The sequence below is a fragment of the Erythrolamprus reginae genome, chromosome 3 (genome assembly GCF_031021105.1).
Source record: "Erythrolamprus reginae isolate rEryReg1 chromosome 3, rEryReg1.hap1, whole genome shotgun sequence".
Lineage (NCBI taxonomy): Eukaryota > Metazoa > Chordata > Lepidosauria > Squamata > Dipsadidae > Erythrolamprus > Erythrolamprus reginae.
Genome location: NC_091952.1, coordinates 259,075,385 through 259,096,600, shown reverse-complemented (window position 1 = coordinate 259,096,600; position 21,216 = coordinate 259,075,385). Strand labels below are relative to the sequence as shown.

Below are 21,216 nucleotides of genomic sequence, written 5' to 3'. Positions count from 1 at the left end.
GTGGTACACCTGGCCCCCTGGCTGGTGCTGATGAAGCAACCTCATGTTTATGCCTTAATCATGCAAACCAGGGAACAAAATCGTCCCAACCTGAGCCTCATGCAAAGGCAGCAATGCCTTGGTGTTTAGAATTTTGAACTAGGAAACAGACAACTGAATGAACTTTATAGATCCCACTGTTCAAAAACCCAGTAATTCACTACTGGTTCGCTATTGTCTGGCTCCACCCACGGCATCCTTTGTTTTCCTCAAGCTTAAAACTTGAAACTCTACCCATGCAAAATAAAACTTCATATACTTGACAATTAAGAAGCAATGACCAGAATTGTATGTACATTTGCATAGTTTATTCCAGTCACAGAATTTATAACTGCTTTAAGCAGAATTATCATCCCTCTAGACAACTGATAAATCCATTTCTCCCACCCACCCCATTTCTTCCCAAATAGTCTTAGATCAATTCTGCCGCCCCCTTTTCAAAGATTTAAGAACTGCCCAATTGAAAGCAGATGTCAAAGTAATGGACATGTTTTATGCGTAATCAGGAAGAAGACTTCAGCGACGGCCTGAGCAAGGGAAGTCTTCAGGTAACTTGTCTCTGGGTCCCGGCTCCTTGGCCGAAACCCCTGACTTTCACTCAGGACTTTAAAAGTCCTTATAACGTGGCAACTTTGTCTGTTACCCAAAGAATCCCAGCCAATAATCAGCACCAGACTGCTGAGACCACCCAGGGTGCCCTGAAACAGGTTGCGCCGGAGGTCCGACATCCTGTCCATGAGAGTCCGCTGATGTTTCTGGAAACTCCGACCAAGGTTCAGGGGACGCACGTGTTGGGCGAGACCTTAGGAAACCCTCGAAACCATTCAGCCCCCCTCGGAAGCCTCTCCAGGAAGGGGCAGGTTGTCTAGGACAGCTTTTCCAGGAAGATCCAGGGCTGGGCCTTCAGTGGCCGGTTCTGGGGGCTCATGGACAGGGTGAACTTCTCAAGGGGTTGAGATCCTCAATGAATTTGTCGTGCCTTCTTTGACCTAGTGTTGAAGTGGAGCAACAAAGGTCATTATAGCATAAAACCTATCACAATTGACTTAATGAACTCAAATCTGCATAGACTCTGGAGGGCAGAAGGGAAAGGGGGGACATGATCGAAACATTTAAATGTGTTAAAGGGTTAAATAAGGTTCAGGAGGGAAGTGAACAGAAGAACAAGGGGGCACAATCTGAGGTCAGTTGGGGGAAAGATCAGAAGCAACGTGAGAAGAAAGTATTATTTTACTGAAAGAGCAGACGTGGTTGGCCAGTCCATAGTCACTGAATGTAAACAGGTCTGGGATAGATCCATCCGAAGATAAAATACAGGAAATGGTATAAGGGCAGACTGGATGGACCAGGAGGTCTTTTTCTGCCGTCAATCTTCTATGTTTCTATGAGATCAGTTGGGGGGGGGGGGGGAGAGAGAAGGGGGAGGGGCGGGGGCAGGGAGAAATAGCAATAACTTAGGTTGCTCCCCATTTGGGAAGGTGGGGACAATGTTCACATGACACACCTCACTTGGAGACTGAATTAACACAGTCTTCTGGTCGGGAACAATGTATTGAACCACACTCTTAAAAACTAGATGTTAAGTCACAACAGAGTGGACAAAGGTGATGCCAGCTAATTTCCCTCGTGGGTCTTGCTAATACCACATGGGTCACTGGCATGAGTCAGATTCACAACTGTTTACCTTGACCACCTCCAGGGCTTTTCCATCCCTGTTTTGGAGACACCCGGGGACTCCTATTCGTGTGCCGAGACTCACTTCTGGCCAGTCCCATGAACTCCAAGGGCCAGCAAAAGAGAGTTAAATGGGTGTTCTTTAACATTCCTTTGCAGGGCTGTGTTCGTTCCTGGCCCTTGACCCTTGACCTAAGGAGAAAGCAGGCTGCGTGCTCTCTCGCCTGCACCAGAGCTCACTGGGAATGAGCCCGTGGGACTCCCCTCCCCAAGGAAGGAAACCGGGGAACCATCTCCCCACGCCCCACGTGGGAGGCTGGGGAGGGAGGTCCTGGGTGCGAGCAGCTCCTCCCATCCCTCCCTCCTCAGAGCTCTTCCTTCGAAGCTCAGCGGTGCTGCCCATCTGTGGACGGACGCTTCAAGGTGCTTTCCCTGCCCGAGGGGACATCCTTCCTCCTCCACCTCCTCAGCAGGACTCCTCTGGGGATGAACCCTCTTCCATCTCCCCCCAAGAAGAGGCGCTACCTGAGCTGGAGCCCTTTGGAGGACTGTGGGTGGTGGCTCGGTCTAGGCTCTAGGTTCTGGCCGAGAAGATGAGCTCCTGGGAGCCAAATGGGGAAAAAAACTCGGAACGCAAGCAGGTGCCCCCCCCCCCCCCTCACCTTCAACCCTTGCTGAGAATTGATGGGCAACAATTGTGGTCGCTACACGCTGGCTGGTGAGACCACATAACAAGGGCAAATGATTTCAGACCAAAATATCCAGAATACGGACAGGTTAGAAGACCTTCGGAGGAGAGTGATGTAACACAGGGAGGAGGAAGAGGAGGAAAAACAGGTGGTCAGGCACACGAAAGGGCATTTCAGGGAAGGCGGCTGGGTGGCTGGGGTGTCCCTTCCCACTTCCAATCCTATGGGTGTCAATAATAGCGGGAGATTTCAATTATCCTGATATCAGTGGGGATTTGCCAAATCAAATCCTGAATAAATCTGAGTAAACTTTTGCCCTGTTTTGCCAAGAGCTTCATTCATCAATCTGGCCCAAGACCCTCATTCACAAGAAAGTGGAGATAACTGAAACTTTAGGCAAAGTTACAAGGTTGTCTTTGAGTTTGTAGTACCTGGAAGAGGAACTGAAAAGATAAATTTTTGGAATGAATTATCCAAATTCCAAGGGAAGATAGTGAGACCCAATTACTTGAAGTCCTGAAGAAGTAAACAATCCAAGAAGGATGAGAAGAATTCTAAGAAATTCTCTAACGGACTGTCAGAATTAAGTCAACCAAAGAGAAACGGGGAAATCTGAGGAAGCCAGAAAGGACGTGCAGGAGTTATTTCAAATGCCAGAGAGAAAAAGAGATTCATACAGAACGTGGAAAGAGGAACAACAGACGTGTCAAAAAATAAAGCCCACCAGGTTGTAGGCCCCTCGTAAAGGGGAGCAGCTGAAAGCACTTTTGGGGGTGCAACCATTCAGCCAACGGTGAGTCCATTTTACAGTAGTTTCCCCCAGCCCTAAAGCTCCAGTGGGGGGGGGGGCAGGGTGGTGGTGGTTGAGGCTCGGAGCTCATTTTATCAAAGGTTTGGAGGAAAGAATTGAGTGGGTAGAAATCTTGGGAGAGAAGATGTGAAAAGATTTAGAGCAACACGAACACTGAGCTGAAATGAAGAGTTTAGAGTGGGAGCATTGCCGAGTTCTGCATCTTGGCGGGAAACACGTACGGCACAATTCTAGGGAAGACTTGATGACCGTACACGTGACCTTGGGGTTCTCATCAACCATACATGAGAAGCTGGGTGCATTTACAGCACCCCAAAAGTCCGAATCCCGAGAAGCAAAGGTCCCGCCCTGGCCAACCCCCTAGGTGGAGTCCTGGCTCCAGGGGGGATGGTGGGAGAGCTGGATAGGAGATGCACGAGGGCAGCCCCCCCCCCCCCCCCGATATCTGAAGGGCTGTCAGAGGGCAGGACCAGGACCAGCCTGCCCAAAGAACAAAGACAGCGGTCAGGGGGAAGCCAGGCTGGCCGGGGAGGCAAATTCTCCTTTACTGGAGGTCTTCCAGCAAGACGGTCATCTAGCCAAAAGATTCCCCCGCAACTTTCCTTCCTTACTCAAAGCCACCTGTCCAGAAGTCCCTTTCGCCCAGTGCGAGAAAACCACCTCAAGTCAACGTAAGAGGCTCGGTTACGGTTGGGTGATGACCTTGGGTGCCATTCACGCCGGTTTGGGCAGCACTCCTGTAATGAATGGGACCTGCTCACCTCTTTTGTTTTTCTCGGGTGGCTTCACCTCCCCTTCTGGATTCCTTAGTCCTGCCTCTCTTTCTTCCGCCCCCCCACCTCAAATTGACCTTCCCCATAAAGAAAGGGTCCAGTGGAATGGTGGGCAGGATGGCTGTCCTGAGCTGGGCCCCCAAGAATTGGGGTCTCAAATGGTACTTGTGGGAAAAGCAGCCGTGGTGACAACTGCCCCCTCTTTGTTCATCTTATTGGTGTGTTTTTCTCCCCTGCCCGGAGGGGGGGCGTGGTTCCTAGTTGTGGGACTAATCTCCAGCCCCTCCAAAAAAAATTATACTCTAGTGGGGTGCTGGCCTCTTAGTTTCCCCCGTGGCCATTTAATCCTGCTTGGTACCCCCCCTTCCCCTCTCCCCCAGCCCAGCTGTCCAGCTGCTAGAATGGGCTTGGGGATGGAAGGTCTGCCGAGGATGGGCAGCCACACACCTGGGTCTCAGGCAGGGCCTCCCCAGCAGCAGCCTCCTCAAAGTCATTTTTTGGTTTTGAAGGACCCCAAGAGTTTTGGCATGAACTTCCCCATCTTCTTGTCCTTGGCGTCTGCCTCGTATTCCTCCTCCCCGCCTTGCTCCTCCTTCTTGCAGAAGACCTCAAAGCGGCTGTAGACGCGCTTCTCCTTCCTCATGCTCTCCATCCTCTTCAGCAGGGAGTCCCGGTCCTCCGACGCCTCCCTCTGCAGGCCCCGCTTGTGGCTCCCAAAGCTTTCGGACCTGCCGATCCCCGTGTTCCTCTCGTCCCCTTTGCGGTCTAGGCTGGTGGTGGACCTGGACACCTCAGGGTTGCTGGCTGCCGGGAGCTGCCTGGCCACCACCTCTGCCCGGTTCTTCTGGCTGTGGGCTGAGATTTGCTCCAGAATGACCTTCGTGTCGTCTCGGAGGTTGCTGCTGTAGAGGACGTTGGCCGCGGAGGAGGGCAGTCGCGGCTGGGGCGCTGGGTTCGGCCGGAGGGCAGGCCCAGGGGCAGGCAGTTTGGGGGATTTCTCCTCTTCTATAACCTCCTGAGAATCGCACCTGGGCGCTCGCTTGAGGGGGGCTCCTGCGCTCAGCTTCTCTGGCTTCCAGCCCTCCAGGCCTGCTTCCTCCTCTGGTTTTTTCTCAGCCTTGGGGCTCAGCAGCTGCTTCAGCTTGAGGGACCCTCTCCTGAAAAACTCTCTGGGACTCTGTTCCTGCTTGCCGCTCTCTTCGTCGGGCTTGCTGAGAGAGCTGTCCGAGCCCTGGTTCCTGGAGGAGAGGGTGCCCACCGGGGCCGGTGCTGGCTTGGGGACTTCGGCTTCAGACCCGTCTCCTCCTCTGGCAGGGACGCTCTCCGTCCTGTCTGCTATGGCACATTTCGGAGTTTCTCCCACAAATATCAAGCTCTCCTTCTCTGGAGGGAGACCGGGTTGGTCAGCTGGGTAGAATCGAGAGGCCAGCTTCTCCGCCTTGTTGCCGCCGTGGAAGCCCGCAGGGTCGGTGGCTGAGGCAGAGGCTCCAAACGGCTCCCCCGACTCCGGGTGCAGCTTGTAAGGGCTGAAGGAGTCTTTGGAGTCCAGCACCCGGCTCTCCAGGATCTTGTACTGCACCGAGGTGGTGCCCTTTCTCCCCGCATTCTGGGACTCTTCCTGGAGAAAGGCAGACACGGCTTTGGTGTGGCTGAGGGTGGTGCTTTGTGAGTCCTTCCCCACCGACTTGTACTTTTCCAGCAGCTCGGCCACTTTGGAGACGGTGCCGGCTTTAATGGTTTCTGCCTCCTTGGTCATTTCGGTGGAGGTCTGCTCTTTGTGCACCATTTGGACCTTCTCAGCAGACGAGTTTGGCTGGTCCAGTTTGGCAGCACTGAAAATGAGAGAAGACCTAAGCCGCGAACTCCTCTGGATCAAGGGATTTATCCTGCTCCTGAAGGGGTCCTGCTTCACCACCGAGGTTTCTTCTGGCAATCTCTCGGTCCCGGAAATGTCTTTGGCATTCGGAAGTGGAAGCGGAGGCTTGAACGTGGGGAGGAGGTCACTGGGATACCTCGCGAGCGGTTCTGGAGGGCCTAGCCCCTCGTTGTGCCCCTCCGACTCCATGGGCATCGGGAGGCCGTCCTCCCCCGGGTCAGACTGGTACCCGCTGAGGTAGGAGGAGATCCTCCAGTTGCGCAGCCCTGCCCTGTTCTCCTGGACCTTCTTGTCCTGCTCCCCGTCGGGGCCCTGGTCATGCAGGAAGAGCCTCTGCTCCGTGCTCTGCTTCTGGGTTGGGGAGGTCTGGCACATGAACTTCTGCCCCATGTTCTGCCTCCGCAGGGACGGGAGGCCAAGGAGACCGTTCCCGCCGGGGTTCAGGTGATCAGAGCCGTGTCGCACCTCTTTGGAAGCGTTGGAAGGCACGTAGTCCAGCCGCAATGGATACCCGTCTTGGGGGAGACCGGATTCCAGTTCTGGACACCTAAATCCGTCTGCGTAATCTTCTGGCTCATTGAATCCCAGCCTGCCTCCTCGGATTCTTTCAAAGAGCCCCTGGGGCCTGTTTGCCCCATGGGGATGTTCAAACTGATACTGATAAAACTGATCTTTTTGAAAATGACTGGACTGAATTTTAAATTCGTCCAAATTGTTCATGTACAACTGCTTAGAAAACTGCTTGGTGGACTGAAAGTTCTCAAAGGTGCCTTCGGCAAAGCTGTGCCTTTTAAAGGAGTCCATTTCCAGCTGCTTGGAACGGAGGTACCCCCGGAGAGGGTCCGCCTGGCAGTTCTCCATCTCCATTTTTTTGGAGTACATGCGCATGGCTGAACCCTCCAAGGTGTGACGCATCATGTCGTCTCTCCTTAAAGACGACAGGAAGTACCTGTCCGGGTCTATCCGGTCCACGAAAGGTGAGAAGAGGCTGTCCTCTCGGGGGAGGAGCAGCTGAGGCTTCTTTGGGAAGAAGGGCATCATGTTGTTGTTGCCAAAGGGGGCCATGCCGTAGGGCCCCACCGGAGTCTCTGTCCTCACCAAGACGTTGGACGGAGGGACCAGCGGGTCGGACTGGGCGAAAAGGATGCGGAATTCCTCGTCGAAGCTGGCCACCAGCTCCCCCTGGAAGATATGAGCGATGCTCCGGTGGATCTTCTCAAAGGACCACATGAAGCTGCGAAGGAAGCAGGAGGAAGAATGAGTCTCTGGCATGAGCAGCCCACCGCGCTTAGCCCTGCCACGCCCTGGACCCCTCCAGGCAGAGACCCCACCCCTGGTTTCCCTGGGCCGTGGGGCCTCGAGGGTCCCAGGCTACATGGCCAGGTCTTACTTTCTTCTGAGGAAAGGGAAGTTGGAGGGCAGCCTTAAACACCCAAAGAGCCACAAAGGTCTAACCGTAGGCACCCCGTCCAATTCTGGAGCCCAGTTCCCCACCACCATCCCCACCGCTACCACAGAGTCCCCTCCTAGAGCGGCACCCTTTCTCCTCTGCTGACCGGAAGTCCGGTCCCCACCACCATAGAGTCTTCCGCTAGTGTGGCGTCCTTTTCCCTCTGCCTGTCCTAACCGAAAGCTCGGGAGCCGCAGCAGTAGGATGGAAGAGCCACGTGCGAGTTGCTGACCCGCTCTGTGTTCTTGTTAGTATGCCCACGATGAGGCCGCGCCCTCCCCCGCTCACCTATAGCTGCCACTCAGCACCACCATGCAGTCCACCAGCAAGAACTTCTCTTTCACGTGGCCCTTGAACGACATCCCCGTACGGCAGTAGTAGGTGGGGCCCGAGACTGTCCTCACGCGCAGGAACTGCAGAGGGAGAAAGAAGAGGTTGGTCAGCAGGTGCCCGACACCACGCTTCCGGTCCCACCTTCCCCCTCTTGGGCCTTCAAGCAGCCGTCCCGACAGCCTCCGACCCGCGCAAAGAGCCTTGAGCAGGGTGGAAGCTGGGTTGAGGGGGGGCTGGGGGGGAACCAGAACAGGATCAGCTGGGTTGAGGGGTGTGTGTGTGTGTGCGTGGAAAAGACCCCCGCCTGTCCCTAGGGGTCTCTCGTGTCAGTCCTTCCAGAGGGCAGCAGACGTTTGTGCTGTTGTTTCTGTGACACAGTTCTTAACCCTTGTATTTCTCCCCCTATGAGAAACTATTCCTGAAACTGGCACACGGCCAGAAAACCCTCTTGCAGGGTGGACGCAGGGTCACAAGGTCCATTGGAATGAGATAAGACGTTGCCCTGTTAACCCTGTGATCTCAAAGCACGCTTTCCTATTTCTATCAAATCACGATCTACTCGATCCAGTCTTCCGGGTTCACACAACACAGTGAACCAAACATTAGACAGAGGTGAGTCAGTGCCGATCGTAGGCTAGGTTGACATGTCATTAGCCGGCCTAGGTTGTACAACATCAGCCGCTGAGAGTCGGTGCTTTATTGCAGCAGGGCCACACAAAGACATCAGCAGCACAACAGGAGAATGAGGAGGGGGCCGCTTGGAGGTCTCCCAATCCATCCTTCTGCTCAAGCGGGACCAGGCTCCCTTGTCCCCATCAAAGAAGCTTCTCCTTTGGCCTTGCAGACCTCCAGTGGGCTGGCACCTTGTCCTGCCCTCTCCAACCCCCCCCCCAGGGACCCATTTGTGTGCTCACTTCCACAAAGTTGAGGTTCACTCTGCACTTGGCAGCCATGTCCAGGAAGAGCTGGGCGTGCATCTCGTCAAGCAGGATGTACACGGGAACTCTGCGCGCAGCCGCCTCCAGCACCTCGCTCAAGAGGTCCACATCGGTGAAAACGTCCATGACAATTGCAATCACCTGAGACAGGAGGAAAAAGCTCAGGTTACGACCCCCGCAGATAGACTGGCCGCCTCCAGGCGTGGCCTCCCCTTGAGTGGCACCCGGCCTCCCGGCCGTCCACTGCTCTCGTCTGAGTCAGTCCGCTTTGGACCAGAGGAGAGCAGCAGCCACACTGCGCGAGCTCCCTTTCCCCAAACCGGGGACCCCGAGTTTCCTCTGGCCGGCTTGTCAACCCACAGCCCCCGAGGATACCAGTTCTCCCTCCGTGGAGGCCCCGGGAATGTCCGTTTGGAGGGTCCAGGGGTGCGGAGGGGAGCCCCCGGCTGTGCCACACCGCCCTGCAGATCACTAAGACGCTCATGGCAGTTTTGCTGGAGAGGACAGTGACAATGCCTTCCAGGAGAAAGTGATCCAGGAGCAACCACAGCAACTGACCGGTATATCGTCCAGGGTCTGGGTATGGAAAGGGGATTAAGCCCTAACAAAATTCATAGGGAGCTAATGTGGATGCCAATGTGAATATTAAATACTTTTAACTTTGCTCAACTTTTACAAAAGAATTTGAGAGTTTTGTAAATGTGAATTTTGTAAATGTTCCAAACATTGTGCTCTATGGAGAATAAGTGTAGATTTTTATGCATAATATCATACTACAGGTAGTCTGCAACTTACAAGGAGAAGTTATATTTAGTGACTGAAACGGGTAGTGACTTATTTTGTGGGCATGGCTTCATGGTCGTGTGACTGGGTGGGCGTGGCCAACCCAATCCCAGCCTCCACATATCTATAATTCTGTAAAAATGTTGTTCACCTTTTTTTCAACTTTATCACCTGCATACTATAGATGAACTTTCATGGACCACTGAAAGGAGGAAGCGGCTCCCATGCTTTGCACAAGAATGAGGGGCAAGAGGCTTTTAAGGGGCTGCCAGAAAGACCGGGGGGGGGGGGGAGAGAGGGATGTATTTTCCAAAGCAAAACAAGAAGCAATGGATGGAAACTGATGAAACCAGCTCGCCCTCAACCGAATGTGCGTGGGTGCAGGGCCACCATTGCTGCCACGCTCCTGGACAGCCATGCTCAGGCTCGCAGGGGAAACTTGCCACTGCCCCCTAGCTTGGGAGCCAGCCAGGTGGGGGGGAGGGGGAGGCGGACAGAGGCTGTGACAACGGCATAGGCTGGCACTCGGGCCATACAGAGCCGCTCTGCCTGGGGGGCGCCGACCAGCAGCCGACCTTTCCCCAGGGAGGGCAGGGTTATCGTGCCCCCAGCTGCACCCTGCGATGCCTCTGCCTCCTCCGGAGGTGCTTCAGGAAGTGCCGGAGAGAGGGAGCCGGGACAGTGGTAACTTCCGCAGCTACGTGGCCGCAACGCTTGCTCCCTACCTTCCCTGCCATGCCCACAATTTTTATACTGAGGCGCTGGTCAGCAGGAAGGGGGAAGCTGGCTGGGCAAGATTTGCAGCCGCATGGCTACAAAGGTTGCTGGGCCAACTCCCTGTCTCCTTGCCGGCCAGCACTTCCTGAAGTGTTTCCTGAGCTGGTGGAGGCATCGCAGGGTGCGGCTGGGAGCATGCCAACCTCGCCCTAACTGAGCATCACCCGCCCGTCACCCATCGGCAGAGGCGCTCTTCGGGAGGCGCTGGCCGGCAGGGAGAGAGGGAGCCGGCCTGCCAACCTCTGTAGCCATGAAGCTGCAAATCTCAGAGGCGCTGGTGGGCAGGGAGAGGGGGAGCCAGGACAGTGGCAATCTCCGCAGCTACGTGGTTGCCAAGCTTGCCGAGCTGTCCCCCCCTTCCTCACAATGGCTGCAATGCCAGCGGCTTCGGGAGGGAGTGGGGAGCCGGCCGGACGGCAACCTTTGTAGCCACATAGCCGCCATGCTCACCGAGCTGCCCATTCCTGCTCCGGTTGCAACATCCGCAGCTTCGAGAGGCGCTGGTGGGTGGGGAGGGGGGGATGAGGCCAGCAGGGGGGGCTTAGCTGCATGTAGGCAGGAGGGCTCTGGGTGCGCGTGGTGAAGGCAAGGTGGGGCAAGTGGGCCTCAGCGGGGGCTGGTTCGGAGGCGTGGCCAGCCAGAGATGGGAGCCATGCCAAGTTTATTTTATTTATTTATTATTTATTTATTTATTTATTTATTACTTAGATTTGTATGCCGCCCCTCTCTGAAGACTTATTTATTTATTTATTCTTTGTCCAATATACAATACATATGGAAGAGAATAGACATTAAGTAATATATATAAAGATAGAAAGTAAAAAAGAAGAGAAGTAGATGGGAGGGAGAGAATATATATGATATAAGAGATAAGGAGAGAATATATATGATATTGTACTGTATATATACTGTATATATTGTACTGTATATATACTGTATATATATATAGATATATATATAGATATAGATATAGATATAGATATAGATAGATAGATAGATAGATAGATAGATAGATAGATAGGGAGAGAATATGTATGATATATAAGATAAGGGAAGACAATTGGACAGGGGACGATAGGCACATCAGTGCACTTCTAGTCACGGTTCTCCCAAACCAGTCCAAGCCGGTAGGAAGTCAGCACTGGTTTGATGGTACAACAGCAAAAAGTGACTCTGGACCATTTTTCGCGCCTACGACCGTCGCAACATCACCAGAGTCACAGGATCAAAATTCAGGCACTTGGCAATTGACTGACATTTGTGACAGCTGCAGGGTCCCAGGTTGTGTGACAAGCAAAGTCAATGGGAAAGCCAGATTCACCTAACAACCAGGTTACTAACTTAACAACTGTAGTGATTCACTTTAAAAGTATTTCACAGAAATTTTGGGGTCAATTGTGGTTGTACGTTGATGACTCCCCTTATAAATCACTGTGTAATTTTTATTCTCAAAATGTTTCTGAAGCACTAGCTAAGAATTCGAAGTCAATTTATGGGGACTGATAGTCCTGATCTTGTAGGCGTTTTTAAAAATATTTTATTTAGGGAAGTCTAAATGAGATGTATTTATAAAAACACAGAAGATTGACGGCAGAAAAAGACCTCCTGGTCCATCTAGTCTGCCCTTACACTATTTCCTGTATTGGGATGGATCTATGTTTATCCCAGGCATGTTTCAATTCAGTTAATAATAATTAATAATAATTTATTAGACTTGTATGCCGCCCCTCTCTGAAGACTTGGAGCGGCTCACAACATGGATTGACCTGGATTCCTGGATATACTTCCATGGATTCCTGTGGATTGGCCAACCACGTCTGCTGGAAGTTTGACCTATAAAGCCCAGAGCACAGAGTGGGTCTTCTCCGGGTCCCGTCAACTAAAGAATGTCGCTTGGCGGGACCCAGGGGAAGAGCCTTCTCTGTGGCGGCCCCGGCCCTCTGGAACCAACTCCCCCCAGAGATTAGAATTGCCCCCACCCTCCTCGCCTTTGTAAGCTCCTTAAAACCCACCTCTGCTGTCAGGCATGGGGGAATTGAGATACCCTTTCCCCCTAGGCCTTTACAATTGTATGCATGGTATGTCTGTATGTATGTTTGGTTTTTTATTATAATGGGTTTTAATTGTTTTTAGTATTGGATTATTGTTATACGCTGTCTTATTATTGCTGTTAGCCGCCCCGAGTCTCCGGAGAGGGGCAGCATACAAATCCAATAAATAAATAAATAAAATCTACTACTCTTTCAGTCAAATAATATTTTCTCATGTTGCTTCTGATCTTTCCCCCAACTAACTTCAGACTGTGCCCCCTTGTTCTTGTGTTCACTTTCCTATTAAAAACACTCCCTCCCGAATCTTATTTATTTGTTTGTTTGTTTGTTTATTAGATTTGTATGCCGCCCCTCTCCATAGACTCTTGAACATTTAACCCTACATTTAACCTTGAACCTATTTAAATGATTCGATCGTGTCCCCCCCTTTTCCCTTATGTCCTCCAGACTATACAGATGGAGTTCATGAAGTCTCTCCTGATACGTTTTATGCTTAATACCTTCCACCGTTTTTTTATTAAACATATTTTTATGCCATTCAACTCCCAAAGGACTTTGGGCGGCTTCCAACAGGTAAAAAATAGATACTAAAACGATAAAAACGTTTATTTAAAAGACACATACTCAAACTGACGTTCCTCATTCATGTCCGGATGACTTAGCCTCAGTGGTCTTCCTGGTCACTGGGAGGTAGGCGGCAGAAGGCCATCCCGGAGATAATCCGGTCTCAAGCCATGTAGGGCTTTATAGGTCATAACCAACACCTTGAATTTGTGTTCGGAAACCGCCCAGCAACCAGTGCAGCTCGTGGAGCATCGGTGTGATATGTGTGTACCTTGCTACTCCCATAATTGCTCCTGTGGCTGTGTTTTGCACCAGCTGAAGTCTCCGAACACTTTTCAAGGGTAGCCCCATGTAGAGCGCATTGCAGTAGTCGAGCCGAGAGGGCATGAGTGAGTGTGCGGAGGGCCTCCTGGTCCAGGTGGGGCTTCAACTGTTGCACAAGGTGAACCTGGGCAAAGGTGCCCCTAGCCAAAGCTGAGAGATGTTGGTTGAGTCTCAGCTGTGTGGATCTAGGTGGACACACAGAGGGGGCTATTGTTTCCCCACCTCCAGGACCAAAGATGGATGGCCGGTGTAGCCCTTTGGAGGCATTACCCATGGTCACTGGGTCTTTGGAGAGGGGCGGCATACAAATCAAATAATAATAATAATAATAATAATAATAATAATAATAATAATATTTGTTTGTTTGTTTATTTATTTAATTGGATTTGTATGCCGCCCCCCTCCGAGGACTCGGGGCATATATAAAAACAACAATAATGTAAATCCAATTAATACTACAATTTAAAAACAATTAAAAGAAAAACTTATCGACCAAACATTCAGCAATCATACTTAAAGCATTCAGTGGTCGGGGGGGGGATCTAAAAGTCCCAAGCCTGGTGGCAAAGATGAGTTTTTAAGCTCTTTCGGAAGGCAAGAACGGTGGGGGCAGTGCAAATCTCTGGGGGGAGTTGATTCCAGAGGGTCGGGGCTCCCACAGAGAAGGCTCTTCCCCTAGGTCCCGCCAGCTGACATTGTTTGGTCGAGGGGACCCTAAGGAGGTCAACTCTGTGGGACCTCACCGGTCTCTGGGATTCGTGCGGCATAAGGCGGTCTCGGAGATAATCTGGCCCTATGCCATGAAGGGCTTTATAGGTCATAACCAACACTTTGAATTGTACCCGGAAATGGATTGGTAGCCAATGCAGTCCGCAGAGTGATGGCGAGATGTGGGCATTTCTTGGTCACGCGGCTGCATTTTGGATGAATTGGAGTTTCCGAACACTCTTCAGAGGTAGCCCCATGTAGAGAGCATTGCAGTAGTCGAGCCTCGAGGTGATGAGGGCATAAGTGACTGTGAGCAAAGACTCCCTGTCCAAATAGGGCCGCAACTGGTGCACCAGGCAAACCTGGGCAAACGCCCTCCTCGCCACAGCCGAAAGATGGTGTTCTAAAGTTGTTGTTGTTATTATTATGATTATTATTATGATTATTATTATTATTGTGATGAAGCTTGAGATGAAGCTGTTAAGGGTTACAGGAAATCAAAACAATTATGAAATAATTTGGTTTTGCAATTGATGAGTACAGAATTAGATTTTTAATTTTATTTTGGTTTTTTACATGTAGCCAGCAATAAAATCCCAAAGGACACTCACTCCATGTGTCGCTATTGAGGCAGGGGGACGCGCGGGAGTGGTAACCTCTTTTTATTTCCTTAAGAGTTTTTCTGGGGTCACTTCCCCTAAAGAGCCTGGCAAGCAGTGGCATTGGCTGGACTTTCAAACTGACTGCAGCCTCTGTCCTCTTCTGTTTTATCTGTACCTGAAAATGTCCTGTATTTTTATTCCCACCCCACCCCTTTCTTGAAATTATAAGGAATATTTTAAACATTTAGGAATCCTACCCCTATCCTGAAAATCTGAGTTTTGTGTCATATGTTTCAATCTTTACAATGCATAAAATAGGGGATATTTGCAAGAGACGAGCTCCCTCGGCTAAGGACGGGAGACGAGCTCCTTGTGGGATGCCTCAGGGGTCGGTCCTCTCCCCCCTGCTATTTAATATCTACATGAAACCCCTGGGTGAGATCATCCGAGGGCATGGGGTCAGGTATCATCAGTATGCTGATGATACTCAGTTATACATTTCCACCCCGTGTCCAGTCAGCTAAGCAGTGGAAGTGATGTGCCAGTGCCTGGAGGCTGTTGGGGCCTGGATGGATATCAACAAGCTCAAACTCAACCCTGACAAGATGGAGTGGCTGTGGGTTCTGCCTCCCAAGGACAATTCCATCTGTCCGTCCATTACCCTGGGGGGAGGATTATTGCCCCCCTCGGAGAGGGTCCGCAACTTGGGCGTCCTCCTCGATTCACAGCTAACATTGGAGAACCATCTTTTGGCTTTCGTGAGGAGGGCAGAATGCGGCCACGAGAGCCATTGTGGGGTTACCTAGGTCCGCCCATGTCTCTCCAATACTCCGTGGCTTGCACTGGCTGCTGATCAGTTTCCGGTCATAATTCAAAGTGTTTTTAATGACCTTTAAAGCCCTACATGGCATCGGACCAGAATACCTCCAGGACCGTCTTCTGCCGCACGAATCCCAGCGGCCGATTAGGTCCCACAGAGTTTGCCTTCTCCGGTTCCTGTCAACTAAACCAGTGTTTCCCAACCTTGGCAACTTGAAGATATTTGGACTTCAACTCCCAGAATTCCCCAGCCAGCAAATGCTGGCTGGGGAATTCTGGGAATTGAAGTCCAGATATCTTCAAATTGCCACGGTTGGGAAACACTGAACTAAACAATGTCATCTGGCGGGCCCCAGGGGAAGAGCCTTCTCTGTGGTGGCCCCGGCCTTCTGGAATCAACTCCCCCCAGAGATTAGAACTGCCCCCACCCTCCTTGTCTTTTACAAACTACTTAAGACCCACCTATATCACCAGGCATGGGGAAATTGAGACATCTCCCCCAGGCTTTTTATAGTTTTATGTATGGAATGCGTGTGTTGAATGGTTTTTTTAAATGAGGGGTTTTAAGATATTTTTTAATATTAGATTTGTTTACATTGTCACACTGTTTTATTATTGTTGTGAGCTGCCCTGAGTCTTCAGAGAGGGGCAGGATACAAATCTAATAAATTATTAATTGTTGTTGTTGTTGTTGTTGTTGTTGTTATTATTATTATTATTATTATTATTATTATTATTCCTAAAAAAGCTCTCTGCAGCCATAGTTGAACCACTAAGCATAATCTCTGAAAAATCATTCCGGACTATGGTCACAAGCAACAGTCACCCCCATATTCAAAAAAAGAAATTCCAGTCTAGTTGAAAACTACAGACCAATCTCACTATGCTATGTCACATGCAAAGTCATGGAATCAATCATAAACCAATCAATTACTCTCCACCTATGTTCTGTTGTGCTCTCTGGTAGAATCCTCCCAAAAATTCACAGGTACAAATTTCACACACACACACATTTGAAAATTCAAAACAATGTTCTTTACAATGAAAATTCACTTAAACCAAGCCCTCTTTTGGTATAGCAAAGAGCCCTCGTCTCCAAACAAACTGGTAATTTATACAAGTCCCTTATCAGTCCTGTGATACTTAGCTTGCAGCTGTGAGGCAATTCACAGTCCTTCTTCTTTCACAAAGTGAAACACACTTTGCTCTGGTTTAGTTTCAAAGCGGGGAAAAATCAGCACACAAAGGTCGAAGTCAGTAAAGCAGTCACAAAACACAACAAACGATCAGATAATCCTCCACAATGGCCAAACCCACAGGCTGCTCTTTATAGCAGCCTCACTAATTACCACAGCCCCACCCAACCACAGGTGGCCTCATTTTCTTTGATAATAATCTCTCAGTTGTAGTTGCCTATGTATTGCTCTCTGCATGCATGGCTGTATCATTAACTCTTGTTCCGAATCCAAGGAGGAGCTAGATAATTGATCTCCTTCTGAGCTGTCTGCCACACTCTCCTCCTCCCTGTCACTCATGTCTTCTTGGTCAGAGGAGCCTTCATCATCAGATTCCACCGGGGGGGCAAAACAGGCCTGCAACATGTGGATGTCTCCCCCACATCCACAGTCCTTGGGGCAGGAGCTGGGCCAGAGCTGACCACAATAACCTAGAAACTAATAACTTACTCTCTAACAAACAATTTGGTTTCAGAAAAATTATCTTGCAACCTGCAACTCCTTCACTGCAAAAATATATGGACTACACATCTCAATCAGGGAAAATCTATAGATGCAATTTATATTGACTTCTGCAAAGCCTTTGACTCAGTGGTTCATAACAAACTACTTCTAAAACAAATTCTACGGCATCTCAGGATCCCTCCATAGTTGGATAACTGCGTTCCTATCAAACAGATAAGAAGTTGTCAAAATAGGGAGCGCCATATCTAACCTTGTTCCGGTTAAGAGCGGTGTCCCCCAAGGCAGCGTACTTGGACCAACACTCTTCATACTCTACATAAATGACCTTTGTGATCACATTACAAGCAATTGTGTTCTCTTCGCCGATGATGTAAAACTTTTGAACACCACCGATAACACAGGTACTGTCCCAAAAGACCTTGACTTTTTTTCCAAATGGTCAAACATCTGTCAACTCCAAACTTCAACCAACAAATGCTCTGTCCTACACATTGGTGAAAAGAATCAGAACACCAAATACAAGCTGAATAAACAAGACCTTACAGACGACCCTCACTCTGTCAAAGGACTTGGAATACTCTTATCCAATGACCTCAGTGCCAAAGCCCACTGCAACAACATCGCCAAAAAGGCTTCAAGAGTTGTGGACCTAATCCTACGAAGCTTCTGCTCCGGCAATCTCACCCTTTTAACCAGAGCATACGAAACTTTCAGCAGAACAATCCTTGAATACAGCTCCTCTGTCTGGAACCCACACTGCATTTCGGACATAAACACTCTAGAAAATGTCCAGAGATCCTTCACCCGAAGAGCCCTCCACTCCTCCACTCCTCCACTCCTCCACCCCTCCACTCCTCCACTCCTCCACTCCTCCACTCGCAACCGAATACCCTACGCAACTAGACTCACAATCCTAAATTTAGAAAACTTAGAACTACGTCGCCTTAAACACGACCTAAGCATAGCCCATACAATCATCTATTACAACATCATTTTTGTCAACGATTACTTCAGCTTCAGCCACAACAACACACAAGCACACAACAGATACAAACTTAATATAAACTGCTCCAAACTTGACTGCAGGGAAATACGATTTTAGTAACCGAGCAGTTGATGCCTGGAACTCACTACCAGACTCTGTAGTATCATCTCCTAACCCCCAAAACTTCACCCTTACACTGTCCGCTGTTGACCTCTCCCGATTCCTAAGAGGTCAGTGAGGGGCGTGCATAAGTGCACCACTGTGCCTTCCGTCCCCTGTCCTCATGTTTCTTTTTTTTTTTTTACTAGCATCATGTATATGAATATTATTGTCTAATGTTTCTTCTTATTTTTTCTTGTTACTAATATCATGTACAGTATATGAATATTATTATATCTTTACATACCTCCAATATGTACTTGACAAAACAAATAAAGTAAATAAAGTAAATAAATAAATAAATAGTTGAGTAGTGATCCATAAATAGAAATCTATTTTCTGGCAAAAGGTTGCAAAAAGACTAATTTTTAGGATATTCAGAGGAATTATTTTCCAAGAAAGAAAAACAAGTGGGATGAAGAGGAAGATGATTCATAAAAACAACGTTGGGAAGATCGTCCACTCCCTCCCAGATTGAGTTTGGTGCTGCCAGAAGACCTCCACCGTCTAGGGAGGCCTGGATGAGTCTCCCGGTTTCACAGCCCTCACTTCCAGGAAATTTATTTTATTTTATTTTATTTTTATTTGCTTGTTTGTTTTGTCCAAAAACACAATAATGCACAATGAAGGTTAGAGAGAACACACTCGAGTAAAATATATCAAGGAAAGAATAGAAGAGAAAATATAGGAATAAACGTACAGTATATCAATGAGGGAATAGAAGAAAAGTTAGAGGGATAGAAGAGAAGATATAGGAGATACGGGATAGACAGTAGGACACGGGACGGAAGGCACTCTGGTGCACTGATGCACACCCCTTACTGACCTCTTAGGAATCTGGAGAGGTCAACCATGGACAGTCTAAGGGTAAAATGTTGGGGGTTAGGGGATGACACCACAGAGTCCGGTAATGAGTTCCATGCTTCGACAACTCGATTACTAAAGTTGTATTTTTTTACAGTCAAGTTTGAAGCAGTTAATATTTAGCCTGAATCTATTGTGAGCTCTTGTGTTGTTTTGGTTGAAGCTGAAGTAGTCCTTGATAGGCAGGACGTTGCAGCATATGATCTTGTGGGCAATACTTAGATCATGTTTGAGATGTCGTAGTTCTAAGCTTTCTAGGCCCAGGATTGAAAGTCTAGTTCCGTAGGGTATAAAGATGAGCTGTATTCGAGGATGGGTCTGGCGAAGGTTTTGTAAGCTCTGGTAAGTAGTGTGAGATTGCCAGAGCAGAAACTGCGTAGGATTAGGTTAACAACTCTTGAAGCCTTCTTGGCAATGTAGTTGCAGTGGGCTTTGGCACTGAGGTCTTTCGTGATTAGTGATTCCTCCCACGCAGATCCTTCAGGGCCTGGGTTATGCTCAGGCTACATCCCGATGGGGCGATTAAGAGTCAAATGACCTGGAATAGTTTCCTGCAGCTTCATCCCCTGGTTTGGTCACAACTTTTGCATCAATAGGGAACCCGCATATTCCTTCTTGGAAACCATTTAGATCTAGAGTCATGGTGGCACATTAGTTAGAGTGAGGTGCTACAGGCAAACTCTGGCCACCGCCTGGAGTTGGTAATGTGAGGCCTTCCACAGGAGACTTTCCTCCAAGAGGACCTTTAGGGATGATCTTGGAGGAAAGTCAGGATGCTTTAACCTTATAAGGTTATGAAAACTTTAACCTTAGACTGTCTACAGTTGACCTCGTCCCATTCCCAGAGGGTCTGCAAGGGGTGTGCGTAAGTGCTCCATCGCGCCTACTCTGTCCGGTTGTCCAGATCTGCCTCTACGCCTACTTGCCTTTGTTTATGTTTATACCATACCTATTATCTTGTACACGTTCTGACAGACAAATGAATAAATAGAAATGTAGTCCACATGACTCATTTTCTAAGCAGAGTATAATATGGAACTTTGTCAGAGGCCTCACTTAAATCAAGAATTGTGATGATTCAGTAAAACGAGGAAGGAAGGAAGGAAATGTCACAGCATTCCAAACAACCACTGTAGAAGATGGTTTGTGACAAATCTATGATTTGGCACAAACCTATAAATTGTGCATGATGCAACAATAAATTGTAGAATACTTTTAAAAACAAAACAAGATTCTCTAGCATTTCACACAATAAAAGAAAAATAAGCTTCTCCAGAAATACAAATGAACTGAAAATCAAAACGAAGAAGCGGCAAGAAACTGTCACATGGAAACATAGAAGTCTGACGGCAGAAAAAGACCCCATGGTCCATCTAGTCTGCCCTTATACTATTTTCTGTATTTTATCTTACAATGGATATATGTTTATCCCAGACATGTTTAAATTCAGTTACTGTGGATTTACCAACCACGTCTGCTGGAAGTTTGTTCCAAGGATCTACTACTCTTTCAGTGAAATAATATTTTCTCATGTTCCTTTTGATCTTTCCCCCAACTAACTTCAGATTGTGTCCCCTTGTTCTTGTGTTCACTTTCCTATTAAAAACACTTCCCTCCTGAACCTTATTTAACCCTTAAATGTTTCGATCATGTCCCCCCTTTTCCTTCTGTCCTCCAGACTATACAGATTGAGTTCATTAAGTCTTTCCTGATACATTTTATGCTTAAGACCTTCCACCATTCTTGTAGCCCGTCTTTGGACCCGTTCAATTTTGTCAATATCTTTTTGTAGGTGAGGTCTCCAGAACTGAACACAGTATTCCAAATGTGGTCTCACCAGCATTCTATATAGCGGGATCACAATCTCCCTCTTCCTGCTTGTTATACCTCTAGCTATGCAGCCAAGCATCCTACTTGATTTTCCTACCGCCTGACCACACTGCTCACCCATTTTGAGACTGTCAGAAATCACTACCCCTAAATCCTTCTCTTCTGAAGCTTTTGCTAATACAGAACTGTCAATACAATACTCTGATTGAGGATTCCTTTTCCCCAAGTGCATTATTTTACATTTGGAAACATTAAACTGCAGTTTCCATTGCTTTGACCATTTATCTAGTAAAACTAAATCATTTAGCATATTACAGACACCTCCAGGAATATCAACCCTATTGCACACTTTAGAGTCATCGGCAAATAGGCAAACCTTCCCTACCAAACCTTCCCCTATGTCACTCATAAACATATTAAAAAGAATAGGACCCAGAACGGACCCTTGTGGCACACCGCTTGTAACC

At 48.8% G+C, this 21,216-nt stretch overlaps 1 protein-coding gene across 2 annotated transcripts in view; it reads right to left on the bottom strand.

Annotated features, from left to right (window-relative positions):
* Positions 1-325: 325 nt before the first annotated feature.
* FAM83H (family with sequence similarity 83 member H) overlaps positions 326-21,216 on the bottom strand; it is a 35,276-nt gene continuing 14,385 nt past the window's right edge. The window contains exons 3-6 of one of the 2 annotated variants that reach the window (XR_011558770.1): positions 8,560-8,724; positions 7,601-7,725; positions 3,975-7,096; positions 326-1,028 (exon numbers count right to left, since the gene is read on the bottom strand). Coding sequence is in view for 1 of the 2 variants with exons in the window: in XM_070748501.1 (XP_070604602.1) it covers positions 4,477-7,096; positions 7,601-7,725; positions 8,560-8,724 (2,910 nt within the window). In the remaining variant the exon portion in view is untranslated. The remainder of the gene's footprint in view (positions 1,029-3,974; positions 7,097-7,600; positions 7,726-8,559; positions 8,725-21,216) is intronic. The other variant, XM_070748501.1, reaches the window with a different exon arrangement.